This window comes from Amblyraja radiata, chromosome 2 (genome assembly GCF_010909765.2).
Source record: "Amblyraja radiata isolate CabotCenter1 chromosome 2, sAmbRad1.1.pri, whole genome shotgun sequence".
In the NCBI taxonomy this organism is placed as follows: domain Eukaryota; kingdom Metazoa; phylum Chordata; class Chondrichthyes; order Rajiformes; family Rajidae; genus Amblyraja; species Amblyraja radiata.
Genome location: NC_045957.1, coordinates 103,545,647 through 103,570,410, shown reverse-complemented (window position 1 = coordinate 103,570,410; position 24,764 = coordinate 103,545,647). Strand labels below are relative to the sequence as shown.

Genomic DNA, 24,764 nt, shown 5'->3' with positions numbered 1-24,764 from the left:
ACTTGATACAACTCGCGATACCTCGAATAAGAACTTATTTTAAAACATTAGTCTGGAAGAATATGCAGGTACGTCTATGTTTTAGGGGAAGTGGAATGAAAATTCGAACAGGTTCAATGCAGCAGGAAGGACAAGTTCTGTTTGTGCGTCCTCGTCACTTAAATTGATACAATTATGTGCGAGTATCAGCTTCATCAGTTTACCGCTCTCCAAATCTGCCTTGTTCTTTGATGAGGGTGTTGTTACTGCTGCTATTATCGGCTTGCCTGCAGGCTGTCATCTCGCAGCTGTAATTTCTGTTCAAGCGCGGTTGTCAGTGGCCGTGATGCCTTCAAATTAATAAAGGTCGGTCCATATCGGATTTAAAACCCAAATTGTAACATTTTGAACAATGTCAGTCAGTCGGAGGAGAAACACTTAAAGCTGTATTTCGAATTTAATTGCAGTCCGTGGGACCGGTGATCGTTTTCTGCTTGAAACTCGACATTGTGCGCACCGTGTTTCTCCACGCCGGTGTCAAACAATTCAAAGACAATTAAACACGAAGGGAAATGTCTGGGTGGCAACGAAGTCTAGAGCCCGGTATCCTCGGGTGGGTGGAGGGAGAGGGCAAGGGGGGGAGAGAAGGGGAGTGGAGAAGAGGGGGAGTGGAGGGAGAGGTGAAGGAGGGAGAGGGGATGGGGTGAAGGAAGGGGGTGGAGGGGAAGGAGTGGAGGGGAAGGGGGGTGGAGAGGGATTGGAGGGAAGGGGAAGGGGTGGAAACTAAAGGATTGACGGACATGTAGCTGGGCCAGCCGAAGAGCAGGACGCCGCGCCAGCGACTAATCGGGCGAGAGGAGGCGGGCTGTTGGCAACCGAGGAGCCCCTGGTTTGCCGAAAATGACAACCAGCGGTGACTTCCCGCTGCCTCTCAGCGCTGAGAGTAGAGGCAGCTCCTCGCCTTGGTTTCCCCCACATCATCTTCTCGCGGTTCCCGTTCGAAGCACAAGAGGGAAATATCTCAGCATTTCCTCACTGGATGAATGCCTCTTTCTCCCCCTACACCCGCCCACTCCCGTCACTTGCCAAGAAATCGAGGTGGGGGGAAACTCAGTCGAATTTAACTTCCCAAACGCCGAGGGGCTGTGAACATACTTCCTGTGCTTGACAGAAAGCGGAGGGGATGGGGGGCTGACTTTCAAACTGAACTGAAACGTTTCGCTTTTCATTTGCGTTTACTTATTTTATGGGGTCCAATTACTTTTTCTCTTTCGCATTTAACCAGCATCTGCTGAGTCGCAAAGACTCAGAGGTAGAAAGAGGAGCGGCGCTCGGCGACTTCAACCACGATGTGTGATATGATTTCAGACCAATCGGCTGAGAAAATCAGCAGAATGAAAAAGTTGAGGAGAACTTTATCGGAGAGTTTCAGCCGTTTGGGTGAGTGTGTTAGTTACTCAAAGTGTAGAATAAAAAGACGAGACTTCAATTTACTTCCGCTTTCTGAAAAAAAAATGTGTTCATTAGTTTTAAATTGTCTTTCACTGGGGATTTTCTTTTCCGTTTAAAGAAATACACTTTCGCCGAGGTAAAGCTAGCTGGCGCAGTAATCACAGGGTTTGTGGAGCTTTATCCATCCCTGGATTCTAATGGAAGCTCATAGACTGATGTGCAGCAACGTTAAATGAAGATTATTTTTAGTAAAAATATGCAAAACGCTTATTATGTACGTTTTGATCTCGCAGCTTTATTAATGTATTTCGGAACATTGCTAGAGTGATTTGGTATCTCTGGAAAAATGTTCTATAAGTTATTTCCAAAAACTGGACCTCGTACAACAAAGCAATTTAACCACTACAGTTTAACACTATTGCAAACGAAGTTTACAGTTACGTTAGATTTATAATTTTATTTTGTCTTTTTTTAAAGCCTTGAAGAAGGAGGACAATAGCTTCGATGAGGTAGGATTCTACCGAAACGGCACAGTGTGTGGGTTTGTAGTGGTAATGCTGAACACAAGTTACTGACTAGAATCTATTCTCTTTGTGCAATTGGATAAAAAGACTGCCTTAGTCACCAAGGTTAAAAATTGGAACAGACTTTTATTACCTGAAATTACTTTGGGTAACACATGCCATGTTAAAATGATCTTTAGAATAACTTTTATTGCAGCATTTAACCATCAGCACCAAGGGATGTTAAATGTAGTCATTAGTGCATTTAGTCACGGAGAGTGCTTACTTGTAAATCTTCTTCCTTTCTATGCAGTGACTGCAAAGTGTAATCAAAACATTTCTCAGTTGCAAGCAAGTCTAGTTGCAAGTAACAATACGTTGACACCCTAGATTCTTTGCAGATGGAAATTCAAAATAGACTCATGAGCAGTGTGTTTTACAGAATGTTCTGTTCAGATACTGGGACGGAGCCAGAATTGTCTTTGTTCCACATGAAGCAAGAGATTATATAAATAGGTTACAAGAACACTTGTAATGGACCAGGCAATTGTGTGCATATTATAAATATTAACACTCATCCTCCTGAGAGAATCTGCATTCAGAGCTAGATTAAGTATAATTAGTGGATTGTCAGTCCATATTTCAGTTTACCATCTTCATGACAATGTAACTAAATGGATAAGATAACACGTTCATCATGATTGAAATATTTCATAGCAAAAAGCAAGAGTGTTAATTTTAAGATAAAATAGTAAAAATGTTGCCTGTGGATAATTAAATTCATGAATAAAATGCACAAAATGCCCAGAACTTGAATACAGTGAAACAAAAGTTTGTAAACATAGTTTGTTTACTGCTAACATGTGTAAACATGGTCCAAAGTTAAAAGGAAAATAGTTCTTGCTCAGTGAAATGTATGATGGAAATAAGGTATACCAATATTGTATATGCAACATTATCTTTCCTGGAGTGTATTAATATTATGACATTATTCAATGGGTTCAAAAACAAACACATTGTGTCAATGAACTGAAATTGGATGCAGTGTTAATTTAATTATCAATGCCCCATAATACTGGGTTCAGAAAGACTTTTTAAAATTCCATACATGAGCTGATTTTGTAGATTTGATAGAATATGGCGAGCTTCTATGCAATGGTCAGCAGGATAGTGAATCTATCAAACGTTATATGGTGAGTTGAATACTCATCAACTATGTGTGCATTTTTGTTTTTTTATTGTCAGGACCATCAGCCACCGTGTAAAGTTGGTAACTGGCCTCCTGGGTGTAGAGATAACGTTTTACAGGGCGATGGCATTTTTTTGGAATGCTGGTGGCTTGTGGGTTATCTGGTTGCTAATTTAAAAACTTTTCAAAATCGATACTTCCTGTGGAATTGTAAGTTGATACCTGATGCGGCCAGGTCTGCTGTTCTCTAAGGTAATGATGGATTAGTCACCCCTGGCTGATTGATGGAACCTAGAGGTGTTGAAATATCACCTTGAGTTCGGATTCTTGCTGCACATCTCTTGTAAGGTGACACAGCTAGTTGTGCTGCTTCCTTACAGTTCCACTGATCCACGCCCAATCCTGACCACAGGTGTTGTCTGTGTGGAGTTTGCGTATTCACCTTGTGACCCATGGATTTCCTCTGGTTGTTCTGCTTTATTATAATATTCCAAAATATGTGGGTCAATAGGTTAATTAGCCTTCATAATTTCCTCCTAGTGTATAGATGTGTGTTAGAATCTGGTGGGAGATCATGGAAATGCGGGATGAGTAAAATATGATTGTTGCTGGAGTAAATCAACCGGTCAAGCAGCATCTCTGGAGAACATGGATAGGTGATGTTTTGGGTTGGGACCCTTCTTCATTGTTTGTGTCCTTTAGTGCACACCAGCATCTGCAGTTCCTTATTTCTATGCTCTATAGTTTTACACACGGTGGTCGATGTTGACTCAGTGAGATGAATAATCAATGATTGCCATGGCTTGAGTAATATTCTTTGAGAATCACTCGATGGTTTGGTTTGGAGAATTAAGAAATAAATGAATTATTTGATTTGTCTTTTCTATGAAATTGGATATGTATAGTAGATGACTTGGAACAATTGGTGTAGCCAGATGGAATAGTTAAACTTGCTGTGTTTGGGAAAATCTAATTTGATTTGGATACAAAATTTGCTGAACATATTGTAACGTTCTTGATTATTTTGCAAAAGGACACATGAATTAATAGCTCTAATGTTGCAGGTGCAATTTGTATTTCAAATCCCATCTGCCATGTGTAGATAAAACTCCAATAACATTTGATTGGTATGTCCAATCTGCATTAGGTACTTGGATTATTAAAAAATGTGAATTTATACCAATACCTTCCTTTGTACATCATGCTTTAAGTGTAGACTTCAGCACAGCATGCTTTCTATTTTGCAGTTCTAGTTCAGTTTTAGGATGAGATTTATTTTCCCATCTTTTAAATCTTGCGTTGGAAGGGGATGTTGTGGAATAGTTTTAAATTTTAATATCCTTGAAAAATTATTATTTTTCTTTTTTTCTGATTTATTTTTTTGACATTTCGGAATGTCAGAAATGGTACATCTCAGTCACTTCTTTGCCATCTGGCCAAATACAGTTGTTGTTGTTGTTGGAAGTTGTCCAATCATCTTCCCATATAATCTGTGTTTAAATATTGCTGAATTATTTTGCAGCAGTGTTTCCAGGGTGGAATAACATTTGCAGGTCTTAAGGAAAGTTATGCCTTTTCTTTAAGGCAATTATTTATTTGAGCCGTTTTTGTCATTGGTTGGAGATTTTGTTAATTTGATTTTCGCCACCAGTACAGAAAAGCTGCTGCTGGTGGCCTCTTTTGTTCTAGCTGGGCATGACTCGTGCTTCCTTTTCAATGAGAAAACCCAAGAGAGAGAATAAAATCCCACATATGTGGTATAATATTTCAGATCTGCAAATTTGCATGACATTTATCTGTATGTTATACATTCTATAAAATGCTTGCATTAGTGATCAAAACAAAGCTGTAGTTGGTATAGTATGCAAATATTATGCAAATTAGAGCAGCATGAAAGCAGTATCCAATCCAAAGTCTTGCATGTGATGAGAATATAATGATTTCCTCTGTAGATCTCTGCCAAGACAAGGAATTGAGATATAGATCACATAAATAACATTATGTATAATTTGTATGACTAGCTAAGTCAAATTATGGAACTCATCTGCAGTTCTACATATTTGTTTTTCAAGAATACGGGGCACATTTCTGATTTGATTGTAAATTTTCGATTTTGTCCATAGACCGCATCTCAGTCTTACTCCTTCCATGTTGCACACGTATCGGTGCTTGTGTAAAAATGCCACTAATTTAACATGTATTATTCACTGTCCTCTCAGAAAATGGTCATGTCAATAATGCCTAAATAACCATATTTTAGATATAAATTCAAGAATTATGGTGGAAGTGTTTGATTATTGGTAATTGTGTGAACTGTTCAAAGCAAGGGTAGTTCAAATGGGATGTATTTTGTTGTTATTCTATTAGTGGTTTTAAAGTGGTTTTGATATGGGCATGGTATTAGACAATTGTTTTAATATTTATCTAAGCACTTGATAACATTCTATTTGGTTATGGTATTACATTCCAGTACAAATAATTTGTTCGAGCACTTTTGATACAATACTTTTGCAAAATAGGTAATTTACTATTTTGTTTGACACTTGAATTGATCTTCAATCTTAACAAATAAAACATCAACAGGAAGGTATGATTTACTTTGACTTCTATTACCATGCGCAGTTCTGAATATGTCAACTTTTCAATTTTTTAAATTATATGCAGAGTTGCGATGTGGCAATTCTTGAAGGATAGAATAAAGATGATTAAATTGTTACATATTGTACTCTACTCAAAAAAGATTCTAATATGCAGAGCAGTAATCTGTCAATGATTAAATGTTGATTTTAAAACTATGTCCCTTATTTAAATAAAGCTGACATGGTCTTGAGAGGAAGTGCCAAAGGAATGTCAGCAATCCCTTGCTTTAGCAAAAATGTAAAGAATTCAAACAGATGAAAGATAATCTTACCATGGTTGTGCATTTGCTGCTTAAACTTGCTGAAGTAGGGAGTTTGTCTGCTTTTTCAAATATATTTCTGCATTATAATTATGCACTAGACATGCAAATCGAGTCACATGTGATGTCCCGATGGACTAGAGAAAAAACAGTGTCTTTTGGTAAGAAAGGAAAAGGGAATTTCAGGGCAGGCCATGTCTTACAAACACAATTGTGTTTTCTGAGGATTGGATGAGTGTTTGATGAGTGTAAGGCAGTGAATCTTGACTACATGCAGTTTAGTGAGGCTTTTGACAATGTCTCTTCTAGCAAGCTGATCCAGAGGATGCATGGGGTCCACAGTGACTTGGTAGCTCGGATTCAGAACTAGCTTGACCATGGAAGACGGAGGGCAGTGGTGGAAGGGTTTCATTTTATTTGGAGGTCTGTGACCCTTGGTGTTCTGCAAAAATAGTACTGGGTCCTTCATGATACATAAAAACAACTAGGATGAAAATGTAAATGGGCTAGTTAGTAATTTTGCAAATGACAGAAAAATTCAGTCAAAGGTAAGATGAAAACATACAATTAATAATTGAACCCTTCACAACATTGTACAGTTGGATTTTAGGACCCAAGTATATAGAGCCCTGAAAGTAGCAATATAAGTAGAAAGCATGGTAAAGAGGTGTATGGTATGCTTGTTTTCATCAGTTGGGTCATTGAGCACAGTCGTAAGTCATCTTTCAACTTTAGAACATTTTGGTTAGGCTGCATTGGGAGTATAATGCTTAGTTCTGGTTGTCATATTACAGGAAGGTTGTGGAAGCTTTGGAGAGGATGCAGAAGAGGTTTACCAAAATGCTACTTGGATTGAAAGGTCGTACCTATAAGGAGTGTAGGCAGGAACTGCAGATGCTGGCTTATACCAAAGATAGACATTAAATGCTGGAGTAACTCAGCAGGTCAAGCAGCATCTCTGGAGAAAAAGAATGGGTGATGTTTCAGGTTGGAACCCTTCCTCAGACCTATAAGGAGAGATTGGACAAACATAGATTGTTTTGTCTGAAGTGTTAGAGGCTGAGGGGAGACCAGGTAAAATTGAGAGGCATAGATATGTTCAGATTCTTCTTCCCATGGTCGTAATGTCAAAGAATTAAGTGCATACTTTTAAAGGTGAGAGGAGGAACGTTTAAAGGAGATGTGTGGGGCAAGTTATTTGCACCTATTCCTTTTCTCCTGAGCTGCTCCCTGACCCACTGAGTTACTCCATCATTTTGTGTCTATCTTCCCTGCTGTTATATCATGTTGCAGAAAATGTATTTTAAAGTTTTAGGTTCATTTTGAGTTGCTTTTTAATTTATCTGCTTTGACGGGATCGCCTGCAGTATCATGACTGAAATGTGCAGCTTAGCATGTGAGATAGGTGTTGCAAACCAACTGTGTGGTGCAACATCTTGATACTCCAACGTGTAGGTCTCCACTTCGTGATCCCAGGAGCGCAACATTTTTAAAGTCGCCAGCAAAATAAAGCGACTTAGATTATGGTGGACATCAAATAATACTATAATTGAGGAAATTACCACCCGCGAGAATGGGAACATTCACAATGTGAAATGTGTTTTGGAGGTGCTATTACTGAGATAGTGAGATTGTTAATCAGTTTGCGCAGTTCTAAAATTCTTGTTAAGAGTGAGTAAGCAAGAGAGCGAGAGAGTAGGTTATCAAGTCCGCGTTTTGTTTAAAGCCCAAACTTCCCTAAATTGTTTGCTTTTGGCACTATGATGCATGGAGGTAGTTCAAGGGAGGAATCTTTCAACCCTTTATTAAAATAAAGCGTCATCTTGGATGAAGGCGAGAGATTCAATGGCACTGTTCAAAGAAGAGCATTTTCTCGGTATCATTCTTTCGTCAATGGCATCAAAAAATGGATTAATTAGTCAGTAATTTAATATACTGTGACAGTAACAGTTCATTTAAAAGTAGAACACCAGGTTTCAATTATTCCAAGATACCATGACTTAAATCCTTTTCCAGTGATGGTGGGAATGCGATGTGTTTACAGATGGAATTCCAGACAATCTGTCACCACCAGTTGGCTCAGAAGTGTGTTGTGAGGCCAGAGTTGCAGAAAGATTTGCTGTTATTGTAAATGGCTTTGGTGAACATATCATTTGAAAAATTATGTTCGTTTTTCATCTCCATTCGTCTTGGAGTAGGTTCATTGTGAACTCACTACACCCCCCCCCCCCACCACAAATATTTTCCATTTATGTATGTCAAAATATCTTTTAAATGTTGTTATTATATCGGCCTCAATTACTTCCTGTGGCAGCTCATTCCATATACATATTACCTTCTGACTGGAAAAGTTGCCTCTCAGTTTCCTATTCAATCTTGTCCCTCTCATTTAAACTAATGGCTTCTAGTTCTTGATTCCCCAACCCTAGGTACAAGGCTCTGTGCATGCACCCTATCATGATTTTATGCATCTTTATTAGATCATCCCTCAATATCCTATGCTCCAATTAATAGTCCTAGTTTGCCTAACGTCTATCTATAACTCCTGACAACATCCTCGTAAATCTTATCAGCACTCTTTCCGCCTTAATCCTATAGAAGGGTGACTAAAACTGAATACAACCCTCCAAATGCAATCTCGCCTGTGTCTTGTACAACTGAAAACATAATGTCCCAACTTTTGTATTCAGTAGCCTAAATGGCAAAGGCCATTGTGCCAGAAGCCTTCTTAAACAAACTGTTCACCTGTAAACACACTTTCAGGTAATTATATACTTATACCCCTATGTTCCTCTATTCCGTACCATTTTCAAGGGCCCCACGATTCACAAAGAAAGTCTGACACTGGTCTGAAATCCCAAAATGTAACATCTCGCTTTATCTGCATTAAACTCCATTTGCAATTCCTCTACCCATTTACCAAGCTGATCAAAATCCTGCTGCAATTCTTGGTAACCCCCTTCACTGTCTACGATATCACCTATTTTAGTGTCACTTGCAAAGTTACTAACCGTGCATTGCACATTCTCATCCATATCATTGATATTTATTGAGGTGTATTCTCCATGCAAAGTGAAAGATTTTAAAAAGTAAACTGTGTCCAAGGATAATTTATAATACTCGGATGGTGGAGCTGGATTAAACTTCAATCTGAAAAACATGACCATTTCACCATTAAAAGAGCAGGAATATGTGCAAATAGGAACAGGTCAGGATCATCTGGTCCTTCAAGCTTGCCTTCATCGTTCAACAAGATCATAGCTGATCATCCAAATTCAGTACTTGTGCCAGCGATCTCCCTTTGTCCCCTCATCTCTCCAGCCCTGAGATGAATATCTACCTCTTGAATATGTTTAATGATTTTAGCCTTTAACTGCTTTTTGTTGCAGTAAATTCAACTTGTTCACTGCTCACTGGGGAAGAATCTTTTCTTCATCTCACTCTTAAATGGCTTACCAACTATCCTTAACCTATGAGCTCCCTTACACACCTGGTCTTGCACTCATCCACTATCAGGAACACTGTTCATCCTGCCACTAACCTGTCTAATCCTGTAGAATTTGGCAGGTTTCTCTTTGAACCCCTTTTTTGAAACTCGGGTGAACGGAAGCCTAGTTAATCCAATCTGCCTTCATACATTAGTACTGCCTTCACAGAAATCAGTCTGGTGAACCTTCGATGAACTCTCTTCAGCAAGGGCATTCTTCAGATAAGAAGTTTAAAACTGTGCACAGTAGAGATTCACCAAGGCTCTGCACAATTCCAATTAGACGTTTCCACTGCTCTGGTCAAATTCTCCTGCTGTGACGGCAAGCATAAACCACTGGTCTCGTTACACCACTGCCATTCCCCCTCTATTGTGTCAGATAATCTGCATTTTCGTTATTGTCACCAACATGGATAATCTCATACTTATCCATATTATGTGGGGACCCAGTGGAGCAGCTAGTAGAACTGCTATCTCACCACCAGTGTTCAGGCTCAATCTTGACCTTTGGTTGCTCTCCGTGTGGGGTTTGTACATTCTTTTTGTGACCATGTGGATTTCCTCCCACATCCCTAATATGTACAGGTTGGCAGGTGAAATATGTGTGCAGATGAGTGGTAGAATCTTGGGAGAGTTGATGGGAATGTGGAGATAATAAAATAATATGAGTATTTGATGGTCAATATGGGCCATTCTTCCTGTTGAATGCCTCCATGGTATACTGTGTCTGCCATGCTTAGGCATCCTAAGTTGGACAGGCTAGATGCAGGAAGATTGCTCCTGATGTTGGGGAAGTCCAGGACAAGGGGTCACAGTTTAAGGATAAAGGGGAAATCCTTTAAAACCGAGATGAGAAGAACTTTTTTCACACAGAGTGTGGTGAATCTCTGGAACTCTCTGCCACAGAGGGTAGTTGAGGCCAGTTCATTGGCTATATTTAAGAGGGAGTTAGATGTGGCCCTTGTGGCTAAGGGGATCAGAGGGTATGGAGAGAAGGCAGGTACGGGATACTGAGTTGGATGATCAGCCATGATCATATTGAATGGCGGTGCAGGCTCGAAGGGCCGAATGGCCTACTCCTGCACCTAATTTCTATGTTTCTATGTTTCTATCCTCCTCAAGACTTGCTCTTAAAATTCGTCTTTTGAAATATTACATTGAATTCCCTCTCATTCTGAAATATTTGAAAGGTCTGGAATCCCAACACTGATCCCGTGACATCTCATTATTACTGATGAGGTTGACTTGTTTTGTTTTGTACATGCTCCTATGTGCAAAGTTGGTGAGGCTGCTGCCACGGTTCTAAAGCCTTGGGTTCGATCCTGTCTGAGTGCAGGAGTGCACAAACATCCTGCCACGTCCTAAAGATGTGCTGGCAGGTTAACTTGCTTTGTAAATTACACCTTTAGTGTTGATAGGTAACAAAATAATTGCGTTTATAGATATGTGAGATAGAATATGTTGCAGAATACAGGGAAATAAGGAAGAGAAGGAATGGAATTGACTGGGTTGCCCGAGCTGGGAGCTGGCAAGGAACCAATAGGCAGAAAGGCCTCCTGCATATAATAACTGTCAGTCAAGTTGCATTGTCTGATTTTATATTTTAATGTAAGACAAAGCCATCTTCGGAGTTCTGGGGGTAATATGTTAAAAACAAATATCTTCATACACATTCACAGTATGCTGTATCCTTTGTGTCAAATTTACCATTCTACCTATTTTGTTCTGAGGTCTTGTCACAGACATACTTGCTATTGACAATGTTGCCAAGGTATTGTATCATTTGCATTCATCATAAGACCATAAGACATAGGAGCAGAATTAGGTCATTCAGCCTATTGCGTCTGCTCTGCCATTCAATCATGACTGATCTATTTTTCCCTTTTCAATCCTATTCTTCTGCCTTTTCTCCATAGCCTTTGATGCCCTTACTAATCAAGATCCTATTAATCTCTGCTTTAATACTACTCTGATTTATCCTCCACAACTGCAATGAATTCCACAGATTCACCCTCTGGCTAAAGAAATTCCTCCTCATCTCCATTCTGGGGATATGCCCATTAATTCTGAGGTTGTGCGTTCTGGTTTGAGACTCTCCCACAACTGGAAACATCCTCTTCACATCCATTCTATCTCGGCCTTTCATTATTCGGTAGATTTCAATGAGATTCCCCCTCAGCCTTCTAAACTCCAGAGAGTACAGGTCCAGAGCCAGCAAATGCTCCTTATGCATTATCCCAATCTCCCAGGACCATTCTTGCGAACCTTCTCTGAAACCTCTCTAAAGCCAGCATGTTATTCCTAACATATGGAGCCCAAAACTGCTCAAAGCTTTCCACGTATGCTACCTTATAAAGCCTCAGCATTACAGCCTTGGGTTTTTTGTATTCTAGTTCTCTTGAAATGAATGCTAACATTGCATATGCCTTCCTGACTATTGACTCAACCTGCAAATTAACCTTTTGGGTATCCTGCACCAGGACTCCCATGTCTCTTTGTACCTCCGATTTCTGATTCTTCTCCCCATTGGAGAATACTCTTGCCCAGAGTAGGTGAATCGAGGAACAGAGGACATAGGTTTAAGGTGAAGGGGAAAAGATTTAATAGGAATCTGAGTGGTAACTTTTTCACAGAAAGCTGTGATGGATGTATGGAACAAGCTGTCAGATGAGGTCGTTGAGGCAATAGACAGTAGGTGCAGGAACAGGCCATTGGGCCCTTCAAGCCAGCACCGCCATTCACTGTGATCATGTCTGAACATCCACAATCAATACCCCGTTCCTGCCTTCTCCCCATATCCCTTGACTCAGCTATCTTTAAGAGTATCTAACTTTCTCTTGAAAGCATACAGAGAATTGGGCACCACTGCATTCTGAGGCAGAGAATTCCTCAGATTCACAACTCTCTGGGTGAAAATGTTTTTCGTCATCTCCGTTCTAAATGGCCAACCCCTTATCCTTAAATTGTGGTGCCTGGTTCTGGACTCCCAAAACATCGGGAACATGTTTCCTGCCTCTAGCGTGTCCAATCCCTTAATAATCTTATATGTTTAAATATGATTGCCTCTCATCCTTCTAAATTCCAGTGTATACAAGCTCAGTCGCTCCATTCTTTCAACATATGACAGTCCTGCCATCCCGAGAATTAATCTTGTGAACCTACGCTGCACTCCCTCAATAGCAAGAATGTCCTTCCTGAAATTAGGAGACCAAAACTACACACAATACTCCAGATGTGGTCTCACTAGGGCCCTGTACTACCGCAGAAGGACCTCTTTGCTGCTATACTCAACTTGACACCATTCAGATAATAATCTGCCTTCCTGTTCTTGCCACCAAAGTGGATAACCTCACATTTATCCACATTAAACTGCATCTGCTATGCATCTGCCCATTCACCCAACCTGTCCATGTCACCCTGCATCCTCATAACACCCTCCTCACAGTTCACCCAGCTTTGTGTCATCTGAAAATTTGCTAATGTTACTTTTAATCCCTTCATCTAAATCATTAATGTATATTGTAAATAACTGTGGTCCCAGCATCGAGCCTTGTGGTACCCCACTAGTCACTGCCTGCAATTCTGACAGGGACCCGTTAATCCCTACTCTTTGTTTCCTGTTTGCCAACCAATTTTCTATCCATGTCAGTACCCTACCCCCAATACCGTGTGCTCCAATTTTCGCCACTAATCTCCTAATGGCTTTCTGAAAGTCCAGGTACACTACATCCACTGGCTCTCCCTTGTCCATATTCCTAGTTACATCCTCAAAAAAATCCAGAAGATTAGTCAAGCATGATTTCCCCTTCGTAAATCCATATTGACGGATCGATCCTGTTACTGCTATCCAAATGTGCGGCTATTTCATCATTTATAATTGGCTCGAGCATCTTCCCCACCACCATCGATGTCAGGCTAACTGGTCTATAATTTCCTGTTTTCTCTCTCCCTCCTTTCTTAAAAAGTGGGATAACATTAGCTACCCTCCAATCCACAGGAACTGATCCTGATTCAAGAGAACATTGTAAAATTATAACCAATGCGTTCACGATTTCTAGAGCCACTTCCTTAAGTACCCTGGGATGCAGACCATCAGGCCCTGTGGATTTATCACCCTTCAGTCCCATCATTCTACCCAACACTATTTCCTGACCAATGTGAATTTCCTTCAGTTCCTCCGTCACCCCAGATCTTTTGGCCACTAGTACATCAGGGAAATTGCTTGACTAATTAATTAACTAAATCTATCCCAAATGAGAGTAAATCCAAAGATAGTTTGTGTCCTCCTTAGTGAAGACAGATCCAAAGTACCTGTTCAACTCATCTGCCATTTCCTTGTTCCCCATAATATATTCACCTGTTTCAGTCTTCAAGGGTCCAACTTCAAGGGTCTTAACTAATTTTTTCCTCTTCACATACCTAAAGAAGCTTTTGCTATCTTTCTTTATATTCGTGGCTAGCTTACCTTCGTACCTCATCCTATCTCCACGTATTGCCTTTTTAGTTATCTTCTGTTGCTCTTTAGAAGTTTCACAATCCTCTGTCTCCTCGCTCATCTTTGCTTTGTTATACTTCTCTTTTATTTTTATACTGTCCTTGACTTCCCTTGTCAGCCACGGTCCCCTCTTACTCCCCTTAGAATCTTTCTTCCTCTTTGGAATGAACTGACCCTGCACCTGTATTATTCCCAGAAATACCTGCCATTGTTGTTCCACTGTCATCCCTGCTAGGATAGGCTGGGACTATCCCAAAGTTTAAGAAGCAGTTAGACAGGTACATGGATAGGACAAGTTCGGAGGGATACGAACCAAACGCAGGAAGGTGGGACTAGTGCAGCTGGGGCATGTTAGCCGGTGTGGGCAAGTAGGGCCGAAGGGCCTGTTTCCACACTGTATCACTATGACTCTAGGACTCTAATAGTCTACACCTTTATTTTTTCTACCAAAGCGCATGGCTGTACATTTTGCTATACTGCATTCCATTTGCCAATTATTTGCCCACTATCCCAACCTGTTCAAGTCCTTCTGCATTCTCCCTGCTACTTGAATACTACCTTCCCCTCCATCTACATTTGGATCATCTGCAAACTTGGCCACAATGTTATCGTTTCCTTCATCCAGATTGTGAAAAGTAGGGTACCCAACAATGAGCCTGGCTGAAAACCACACGTCACATGCGGCCAACCAGAAAAGCCCCCCTTTATTCCCTCTTTTTGCCTTCTGCCAGTCAGCCAATTTTCTATACATTGCTTGTACCTCACCTCTAATACCATGAATCATACTTATTTAGCAGCCTCGTGTGAGGCACCTTATCAAAGGCCTTCTGAAAATCTAAGTAAACAACATCCACTAATTCTTCTTTGGGTATCTTGCTTGTTACTTCCTCAAAGAATTTGTTAGGCAAGATCTCCCCTTCACAAAACCATGCAGACTTTGGGCTATTTTATCATCTGCTTCCAAGTCTATTCGCCATGATTTGTGCAGATGTTTTTAACTTCCTGCTGTGTATGATTTTTGACACTTATGCAACCAAGTCATTAGCTGTTGACGGCAAAGGTATAATTTTGGCAAATTACATGATGAGAAACATTCCTGTTATACAGTATAAATATATGTGGAACTTGTCATTGTAAATGCAAGTGACGTACGAGTCATATTTCTGTACAGCAGTTCTTTGAATTGCTACTGGGTTGTTCTGTCAACTCCTTCTAAATTGATCTTTCTACCTCAACTGATTCGTAGTGCTTTTGAAATTTTAATAATAAACTCTTTAATCATAATTCAAGTGATTGTGCTTCAGTTTGTTGTGCCTGAGTCTCATGGCCTTGGATGCTGTATGTGTTGTTTCCTATAGGAGACAAGGGGAAATCAACTAAATGGTATGAGAAACCTGTTTGACTATACAGGCTGGGGATTGTATGAAAGGGCTCGAAGGGCCGAATGTCCTCCTCCTGCACCTATTTTCTATGTTTCTATGAAAGGCCTTGTGCTTTTGCCTGTCCTAACTCCACAAATAATTTGTTCTCTTGAAGAAATTGCACTGATTTTGTTGCCAAGATAACAGCATGCTTAATGGTGTTCCTCATGACTGATGTGTATGTCATCTAAAGGCAAGGATAAAAGAACCCGTGAATAGGAAATTTGCAGAATTATAGCAGGGCTGCCAACATTGGGTGAGAGTTGGGAGTGAAAAATTGTGAGAGACCAAGCCCGACGGAGCGTATCGACCGGGGGGGGGGGGGGGGGGGGGGGGGGGGGGGGGGGGGGAAGGGGGGGGGGGAGAGGAAGGAGGGTGTCTCCCCTCCCATTGGTACGGAGCTTTTGCATTTTTCAGCTTGAAATTGTGCAATATGTTGCATACTGTAGCAAGTCTTTTAACTTACACTTGAATGCAATATATATGCTTTAAATTGCATTAGCTATGAATAAGGTTGGACTAAATTACATTCCTAATTACATTCCACAGTAGAGCCAGGCTCTGATCAACAGGTGCAGCACATGAATGATCTCAGCATATTCATGTATGGAAATCAGATTATAATCAAACACTTGGCCCATGTTGACCAACCTGGGTCTCACTGCACACCTGGTACTACTCCTGACCCTGACTCCAGTTATTTAAGAAGGAACTGCAGATGCTGGAAAATTGAAGGTACACAAAAATGCTGGAGAAACTCAGCGGGTGCAGCAGCATCGAAGGAAATGGGCAACGGTTCTGAAGAAGGGTTTCGGCCAGAAACGTTGCCTGACTCCAGTTGCATACCTTCTCTCATTACTGAACCTGAGTCCAGTCTTACACCTGGCCCCCTATTCTACCCTGATCATAGCTGCTTACCTGCTTAGGTTCCCAGTGCTGAACATTCCCCTGGTCCCAGCTTTGACTGCACACCTCATACTATTCCAGACCTTGACTCTGGATGCACACTTGGCCTTGCTCCTAGCCCCTCTGCAATGACAATATATCTGGCCCACACATAAAGCCCCATATCTGACCCCCTTGACTTAACCTATTACGTTCAAGTCCACAGGTGCTTATCTAATGCTGTAATCTTTTATGGGGCACTTCACAGACCAAATTATGTATAACAAAATTTGCTACACCCATTGGCTTCCTTGTTATCTAACATGCTAGTTACTTTATCAAAGAAGTCATCAAGTGGTTGAACACAATTTCTCATCCATAAAATTATACTCACTCAGATTTATAAGTATTCTGTAAACATTTCTTTCATTTTCCTAACAAACTGTCTTGAAATCATTTTCACCCCCAATATTTTCAGAATTCTGCTGTCTTCCTCTCAGCTGGGACTTTTCCGAAATGCAAAGTCCAACAACTATATATTTAAGCAATATTATTCTATTAAATGTGACCTTGAGAGTACATAATGTTTTCTGTGGTATTCATAACACAACAATGATAAAAAGATCTTTGTTTTGATTGCACCTACCAACATGCATACATTATTATATTACAGTTAATATGTACCGAAGGCAAATTTTTGTTCCAATGCTCCCCATTCCCAATTACATTTACATTGAAGTGATTGAAATCCAAGTGAAGTTTAAATGGCATCATAAAAGTAAAACTTCCGGAATGGATGATATTCATTATGTGGTTGGTTGAGGTCAGTATCAGCACAATTACTATATTAAACTTTGAATCTTCAGATGTCCTGGTTCAAGCTAAAACTAAAGACAAATAATAATCTCCTCACACATTCCCCTGCAAGTGGCTCTGTCACTACTTTAAAATATGCCCCTTCTTTGAACAAGCTCTTGAAATATCGCATCTGAATCAGTTTCCATCTGATTACACTCCTTGAGGACGTTCATCTACGTGTTCAATTAATAAAACAAAGAGATTGGGGACATTTCTATTCAACCTGTCAAAGGAATTGGGGGGGGGGGGGGGGGTTTAGAAATAGTCAGTGAGGTAAACAAACATAATAGTTGAGTGGCAAATGACAATAGTGCTACCTTCCCAATATTTAACCGAAGGATATAATGGGTTATCGGGGCTGTATGTTGTGACAGACAGCCTGACACCTTGTATGTCATTTTAATATTATACTTATGCCATCCCCCTGGATATTCCGGATTGATAAATTAAGGTTTTGTCAACTCATTACAAATCAATAACATTAGCCAACACTGAAACATGAAGCGCTGAACATTGGGATCAAGACATCACGGACAACTGGCCGTGGAGCATTTTTGAAAGTGGGGAGGCTGAGCGATCACTGATCACTGGCCTTGGGGGTACCCGGTGAGGGAGTGGAGCAACCGAGTGGGGAGAGGGTGTGGAAGTAAAGTATTCTTAAACTGTGACCCCTGGTTCTGAACTCCCCCAACATCGGGAACATTTTTCCTGCAGTTACAGTAATTGAAAATCTAGCAGGCAAGCAGGATGCTTTCTCCAACCACCCCCATTTGAAGTCCACTATCTTCCACCATTTCTACCCAGTGCTTGGTACTTACTTCCAGCAGCCACTGGTTATCCTCCAGGATGCACCGAGCCGCAGCCTGATCCATGCCGGTCACCTGGGTGAATTTGGCACAGAGACTCTCACGGCAGCGGCGCAATGCTTCCGACGCCTCCGATGGCCCAGGACTCTTGCACTGAGGCTGCTCCATGGCCGGCGCTGCCGTGATGGATTCAAGTATCAAGTATCAAGTCATGTATCCTTTATTTTCATTCAGACTTTTCAGTCTGAACAAAATTTCGTGCCTTGCAGTCATAACATAGAATAAAAATAACAAAACACACAATAAACACAGATTTAACATCCAACACAGTGAGTCCACCAGGCACCTCCTCACTGTGATGGAAGGCAAAAGTCTTAAAGTCCTTGCAAACACTCGCCAGCTCCCCGTCCGCACCTGTCCCTGCCGCTGCTTCTGCTTCCAACACCCGTGGCCCATGCAGTTGATATGACTTTTGAAATTTTCGTTGATCACAGAATTTTTCACGACAGAGCGTGAGAAATTTGTGATCAGCGTGAGAATTTGGTGAAATGCGTGATTCTCACGCTCAATGCATGGGAGTTGGCAGCCCTGCCTCTCTCTCTCCCTCTCTCTCTCTCTCTCTCTCTCTCTCTCTCTCTCTCTCTCTCTCTCCCCCCCCCTCTCCCCTTCCCCCCTCCCCCCTCTCCCCCTCTCCCCTCTCCCCTCTCCCCTCTCCCCTCTCCCCTCTCCCCTCTCCCCTCTCCCCTCTCCCCTCTCTCTCCCTCCCCTCTCTCTCCCTCCCCTCTCTCTCCCCCCCCTCTGTCTCTCCCCCCCCTCTGTCTCTCCCCCCCTCTGTCTCTCCCTCTCTCTCCCCTCCCCCCTCTCTCCCCTCCCCCCTCTCTCTTCTCTCTCCTCCCCTCTCTCTCTCTTCTCCCCCCCTCTCCCTCCCCTCTCTCTTCCCCTCTCTCTCTCTTCCCCCTCTCTGCCTCCCATCTCACTCTCCCCCCCTCTCTCGTCCCCTCTCTCCTCTCACCCCCCCTCTCTCTCCCTCCTGTCTCCCTGTCTCCTTCCCCTCTCTCTCTCCGCCTCCCTTTGAGAGTCTCTGTCCCTTCGGCCCGGGACTCTTGCACTGAGGCTGCTCCATGGCCGAAGCTGCAGCGAGCTACTCGCCAGCCTCGCAAACAATCGCTAGCCCGCAAACACTCGCCAGCCCCGGCTCCCCGTCCACATCTGTTCCCGCCACTGGTTCTGCTTCCATCCCTCCCTCAGCCCCGACTCTCCAACACCCGCGGCCCATGCAGTTTTCTGAGTTTTGAAATTTTCGTTGATCAGAGAATTTCTCAGACAGAGCGTGAGAAATGTGTGATCAGCGTGAGAGCGTGAGAATTAGTTCAAATGCGTGATTCTCACGCTCAAAGCGTGCGAGTTGGCAGCCCTGATTATAGTCATTGGATCTAGGGCAAAATACTAAATTTTCTTGGAGATGGGAGAGAGGTAAGGTAAGTAGGCTCAGAGGTTTCCCCAGGGTAAGAGAGTCTAAAACTAGACAAACTAGTTTAAAGTTAGAGAGGAAAGATTTAATAATAAATTAAATCACACACAACAAGCTACCGGAAGAAGTGGTAGAGGCAGGTACAATTGCAATATTTAGATCATACTTGGACGGGTAAACGGACAGGATAAATATTGAAGCAAAGAACTGCAAGTGTTGGTTAATACACAAAAGGCTACAAAGTGGTGGAGTAACTCAGCAGCTTCAGACAGCATCTCCAGAGAACATGGATAGCTGACCTTTCAGGTCAATACTCTTCATCAGACAGGATAACTCTTGAGAGGATAACTATGGGCCAGGTGCATTCCAGTGGGATTCGCTTATTTTGGCAAATTAGTTGGAATGGTTCAGTTGAAGGGATAAATTCCTTGCCGCCTAGCTGTATGACTCAGTCAGATAATGCAGCCCTCCACAATCAAGCAAATCATTGTATTGTCCAAACTAGTCCCATTTACTCATACTTGATCTATAGCCTTCCATATCTTTCCCCTGTACATGTGACAATAAACTAAACTAACTCACGTGTTTCATTACTTCATTAGTACAGTACTTACAGTTAAACCTAGCACAGTTTGGCTTGTTACTAAATACATTAATTACAAATTAAGGACATTTATGTTCTTCCAATGTTTCTCATGTTTTTTTCAGCTCAGAAAGAGAATAAAGGGAATAGTAAAATTAACAAGGTGTGCTGGAGGGCCGGTTTCCGTGCTGTATACTCTGACTCTCGTATTGTTCAACAGGTATATGGATAGGAAACGTTTAGAGGGAAACGGGCTAAACATGGGCTGATGGGACTAGTGTAGATGGGACATCTTGATCAGCATGTTGGGCAAAGGGCCGGATTCCTTGCTGTATGACTCCATGACTGTAATGGGGCTTTTTCACGGGGCGAGTTGACGCAAGATGTCACCAGAGTGAAGTGGTCGTGGTCCAGCACGAGTCTCGCACGATATAACGGGGGGTAGATAAAGAGTTCCCACGGTACTCGGCATTTCTGTTATTTGTGCGAGTGACTTGTCCGTCTCCCGAGCTTTCGCGTTAAATCTTGAATGAACATCGTGAACTACACGTGACACAAATGATGTAACTTTTTTTTTCACACACTATAAATATCCTCCCTTGGTTGAATTGGCTCATTTGGAGACATGTTTTACTGTGTATGTGGGAGACACAGATGGACTGAGCACAGTACCTCGGTCTTACTGTGTGTGGGAGAGGGGGAGAAAGAGACGTACACTCACAGAGGCAGAGTCTCTCAGCCTGTGTAAGAGGGAGGGAGAGAGAGAGAGAAGCACACACAAGGTGGATGTGAAATCTCACCTGCCCGTTTCAGTGACAGACACCCGCCGCCAGTAAATGAAGACACCCCCATCTGTCTCCCCCTCCTCTCCCTCGACTCCCCCACCTTTCCCTCCCAACTCCAGTCCCGTCCAGACACCCTGGGAAACTGAATAGAGCAACAATATAGATATAGAAACTGAAACAATATAGAAACTGAATAGAGCAACATGGCAAAAACATCTCTGACACGCTTTACTCCCTTTCTTTGAGATTTTCTGGGAGCCATCTCTGCAAGTGTTCCTGTTAAAAAGATTATCCAACAATGACAATTAGGTGGGACGTCCTCGAAGGACACATGTTCCCTTGTCGATATTGAGACCACCTTTTTTACTCACCTTCTGTCCCCTCTGTCCAGCTTCCGGGTTTCCGTTCGCAGGAGTTCCCACGCGCTATATCTCTAACATCTGAAGTTAGGTAATGTCTAAAGGAACTGCAGACGCTGGTTAATGCTGGTTAATACGCACAGAAGGACACAAAATGTTGGTGTAACTCAGCAGGTAAGTCAGATCTGGGAAGAAAAACATAAAAAGCTGGAGTAAGTCAGCGGGTCAGGCAGCATCTCTAGAGAAAAAGAATAGGTGGCGATTCGAATCGGAACCCTTCTTCAGACAGCCTAATCGGAATTGAGTCTGAAGACGTGTCTCGTCCCGAAACATCAGCTATTTTTCTCCAGAGATGCTGCTTGACTCACTGAGTTACTCCAGCTTTTTGTCTCTGTCTTCGGTTTAAACCAGCATGTGCAGTTCACTCCTTACACGGGTCTCTGTACAACATTGATTGGTAGCGTTCCGGACCCTGCTTCGGAAAGGCATCGATCGCTAGTCGGCGAGGACTCCGACCTGTATCTCTCAAAGAAGTACATGTGAAAAATTTCTCACGGACCATAAAAATGCGTAACCTTTCAGTAAAGTCCCTTTTAAAGTCCCTTTTAAAGATTATAGTTATTTTCTTGAATCTCATTAACATAACTCATGAATAAGTTGATGTCCATATGCGGATGCAAATCTTTATTTTTATTTATTTTTTAAATTCAACCCCACAGAAGACAATTTTTACTCACCTTCTGTCCCCTCTGTCCAGCTTCCGGGTTCACCGTTCGCAGGAGTTCCCACGGTACCCGCAAGAGTTATTACGGATATCGCACTGGCCACTACGTCCATATAATGTTGCAATGCTCAACCACAAGTGTACAAGTCACTCTTGGAGAAATTCAAACTTTCTTGAATTTTCTCCCGAGTCACCAAGTTACACGACTACCTGCCGTTAGCGCTACGGTGGTCCACGGTGGCCCACGAATGCCGTACTGTTATCGCACGAGGTTCCCACGATGTTAAACTCTGGTTAACTCTTGCGTCAAGTCGCCCCGTGAAAAGGCCGCTTAAATGTGAAATTACATATATTATGGCAGTTGGTTCCTCTCTAGATATTTTTGGTTTGTTGCAAACATCCTTTCTCTCTTTAGTTAGTTTCCTTAGTGTGTATCTATTTACATTTCTACCCCAGTCTTCCGAATCTATTACCAAATCTTCAATTGGTGTCATTATTTGAGACCTAAAGGCAATATTACTATTGATACACTCTTATTGGTTCATGGTTTTAGTAGCTAGCAGCACAAACATTTTGAGCTGAAGGCTGAGGGAATAAGATGAAGGGCAATGTGAGATGCACTGTTCCAGCAAGTTACACATCGATATGGGATGCTTGTTTCACTATCAGCACCCGCGGTTATCCCATGGTTGGTTGGTGATGTATTAACAGTTAGGGATTGTTATGTGCATGTCCCACTTTCACGACCTAATTTACGACCTTTTTTATTCTTGGACATTTTTCATCATGCTTGAAAAACGCCCCGACCTACTTGATGCCACGAGTACCTACGACTAGCATCACGACCTGCCTACGACCTCCTTCGACCTCGTGACGACCACGCTGCGAGTATGAGTCAAGGGCAAGCTCAGCAGAGGTCGTGAATTAGGCCGTGAAAGTGGGACAGCATTTTGATGTATGCAAAATCATTGTTACCAAGTTACACCAGGATTGTGTCAGTCAGTTGTTAAATGTAGTCAGACCAATTTGCAGACTGGAAAACATACACAATAATAGAAGGGCAGCTTCTACTCCGCCAGCACAAAACATTTGAAGCAATTACTGTTGTAGAAAGAATTTGAAGTCTGCTTGCATATATCGGGGGAATAGGGGTACAGTATTCTAAAATACTGCCTTTTGTGCTTCAAAGCTTTAAATGTTTTCAGTTTTTAACAGTTTAAAATGTTAAAGTCAGCTGAAATCCAAATTTAAAAATTAAAAATAGTACAAAACAAATTTAAAAAATTTTTTTTTTTAAAGAATTGCCTTTCCCAGTCCTCCAGCTCAGTAACTCCCATTGAAATCCAGCACAGATTATTATTTTGTTTTCATTCCCACTCCTGCATGAACTGCCACCCTCACACTTCTTCCATCCCAACTTAACATTCCTCCAATGGCAGCAAATGAAATTATTAGTTTCAATGATGCCTTGCACTGCAGGGAGATTGGCCACCTGTTGAAGGAATGCACTTGCTTTCCACAGGGAAAATGATAAAAGTGTTCCCTCCAGGAAGAAGCTTGTTTGATGCTTTGCGCACAGAGAATTTATTTGACATCTGAATGTTGTGCAGTAATGCAACATTTCAGTCGCCTTCATGCCCGGTCACGGGACCTCACTGGACAGGTTGAGTGAGTGGGCAGATGCGTGGCAGATGCAGTATAATATAGATAAATGTGAGGTTATCCACTTTGGCGGCAAAAACAAGGGGGCAGATTATTATCTCAATGGGGTTAGGTTAGGTAAGGGGGAGATACAGCGAGACCTGGGCGTCCTTGTACACCGGTCACTGAAAGTTGGCTTACAGGTACAGCAGGCAGTGAAGAAAGCTAATGGGATGTTGGCCTTCATAACAAGAGGATTTCAGTATAGGAGTAAAGAGGTTCTTCTGCAGTTGTATAGGGCTCTGGTGAGACCACATCTGAAGTATTGTGTACAGTTTTGGTCTTCTAATTTGAGGAAGGACATCCTTGTGATTGAGGCAGTGCAGCGTAGGTTCACGAGATTGATCCCTGGGATGGCGGGACTGTCATATGAGGAAAGATTGAAAAGACTAGGCTTGTATTCACTGGAGTTTAGAAGGATGAGGGAGGATCTTATAGAAACATATAAAATTATAAAAGGACTGGACAAGCTAGATGCAGGAAAAATGTTCCCAATGTTGGGCGAGTCCAGAACCAGGGGCCACAGTCTTAGAATAAACGGGAGGTCATTTAAAACTGAGGTGAGAAAAAACTTTTTCACCCAGGGAGTTGTGAATTTATGGAATTCCCTGCCACAGAGGGCAGTGGAGGCCAAGTCACTGGATGGATTTAAGAGAGAGTTAGATAGAGCTCTAGGGGCTAGTGGAGTCAAGGGATATGGGGAGAAGGCAGGCACGGGTTATTGATAGGGGACGATCAGCCATGATCACAATGAATGGTGGTGCTGGCTTTAGGGCCGAATGGCCTCCTCCTGCACCTATTTTCTATGTTTCTATGTTTCTAAGGTAAGTATCTTCTAACAAACTGTAGGCAAATGCTTGTGGGCATGAACACGTAATTGCTGGCACAAATACATGAGGTGCAATTACACCTGTGATTTACTCACCTGCTTTAGTGGTTCTTTTAATTCTCTCCAAGTCGTGTGTGGGAGGTGGATGGAGTTGAATCTTGTGGGAATACTTATTCTGAGCAATCTGCTTGCTGCGATATAACGGCATCAACAACAGGCTCTCACAGGGAAAATAAATAGAGTGAAACTTTGCAAAATGCAGAACTAAAAGCACTAAGGATTTCACGAGAAGCAAAACAAATTGCAGGACTATTATTCAAATGTAAATTTAAGTTATG

The 24,764-nt window shown here is 42.0% G+C and overlaps 1 protein-coding gene across 2 annotated transcripts in view; it reads left to right on the top strand.

The window, feature by feature from the left end:
* The first annotated feature begins 852 nt into the window (after window positions 1-852).
* The window catches only part of cdk14 (cyclin dependent kinase 14), a 665,904-nt gene continuing 641,992 nt past the window's right edge, over window positions 853-24,764 (top strand). The window contains exons 1-2 of one of the 2 annotated variants that reach the window (XM_033012625.1): window positions 853-1,419; window positions 1,909-1,940. In XM_033012625.1, the coding sequence (XP_032868516.1) occupies window positions 1,329-1,419; window positions 1,909-1,940 (123 nt within the window). In that variant the 5' untranslated portion in view covers window positions 853-1,328. The remainder of the gene's footprint in view (window positions 1,420-1,908; window positions 1,941-24,764) is intronic. The other variant, XM_033012602.1, reaches the window with a different exon arrangement.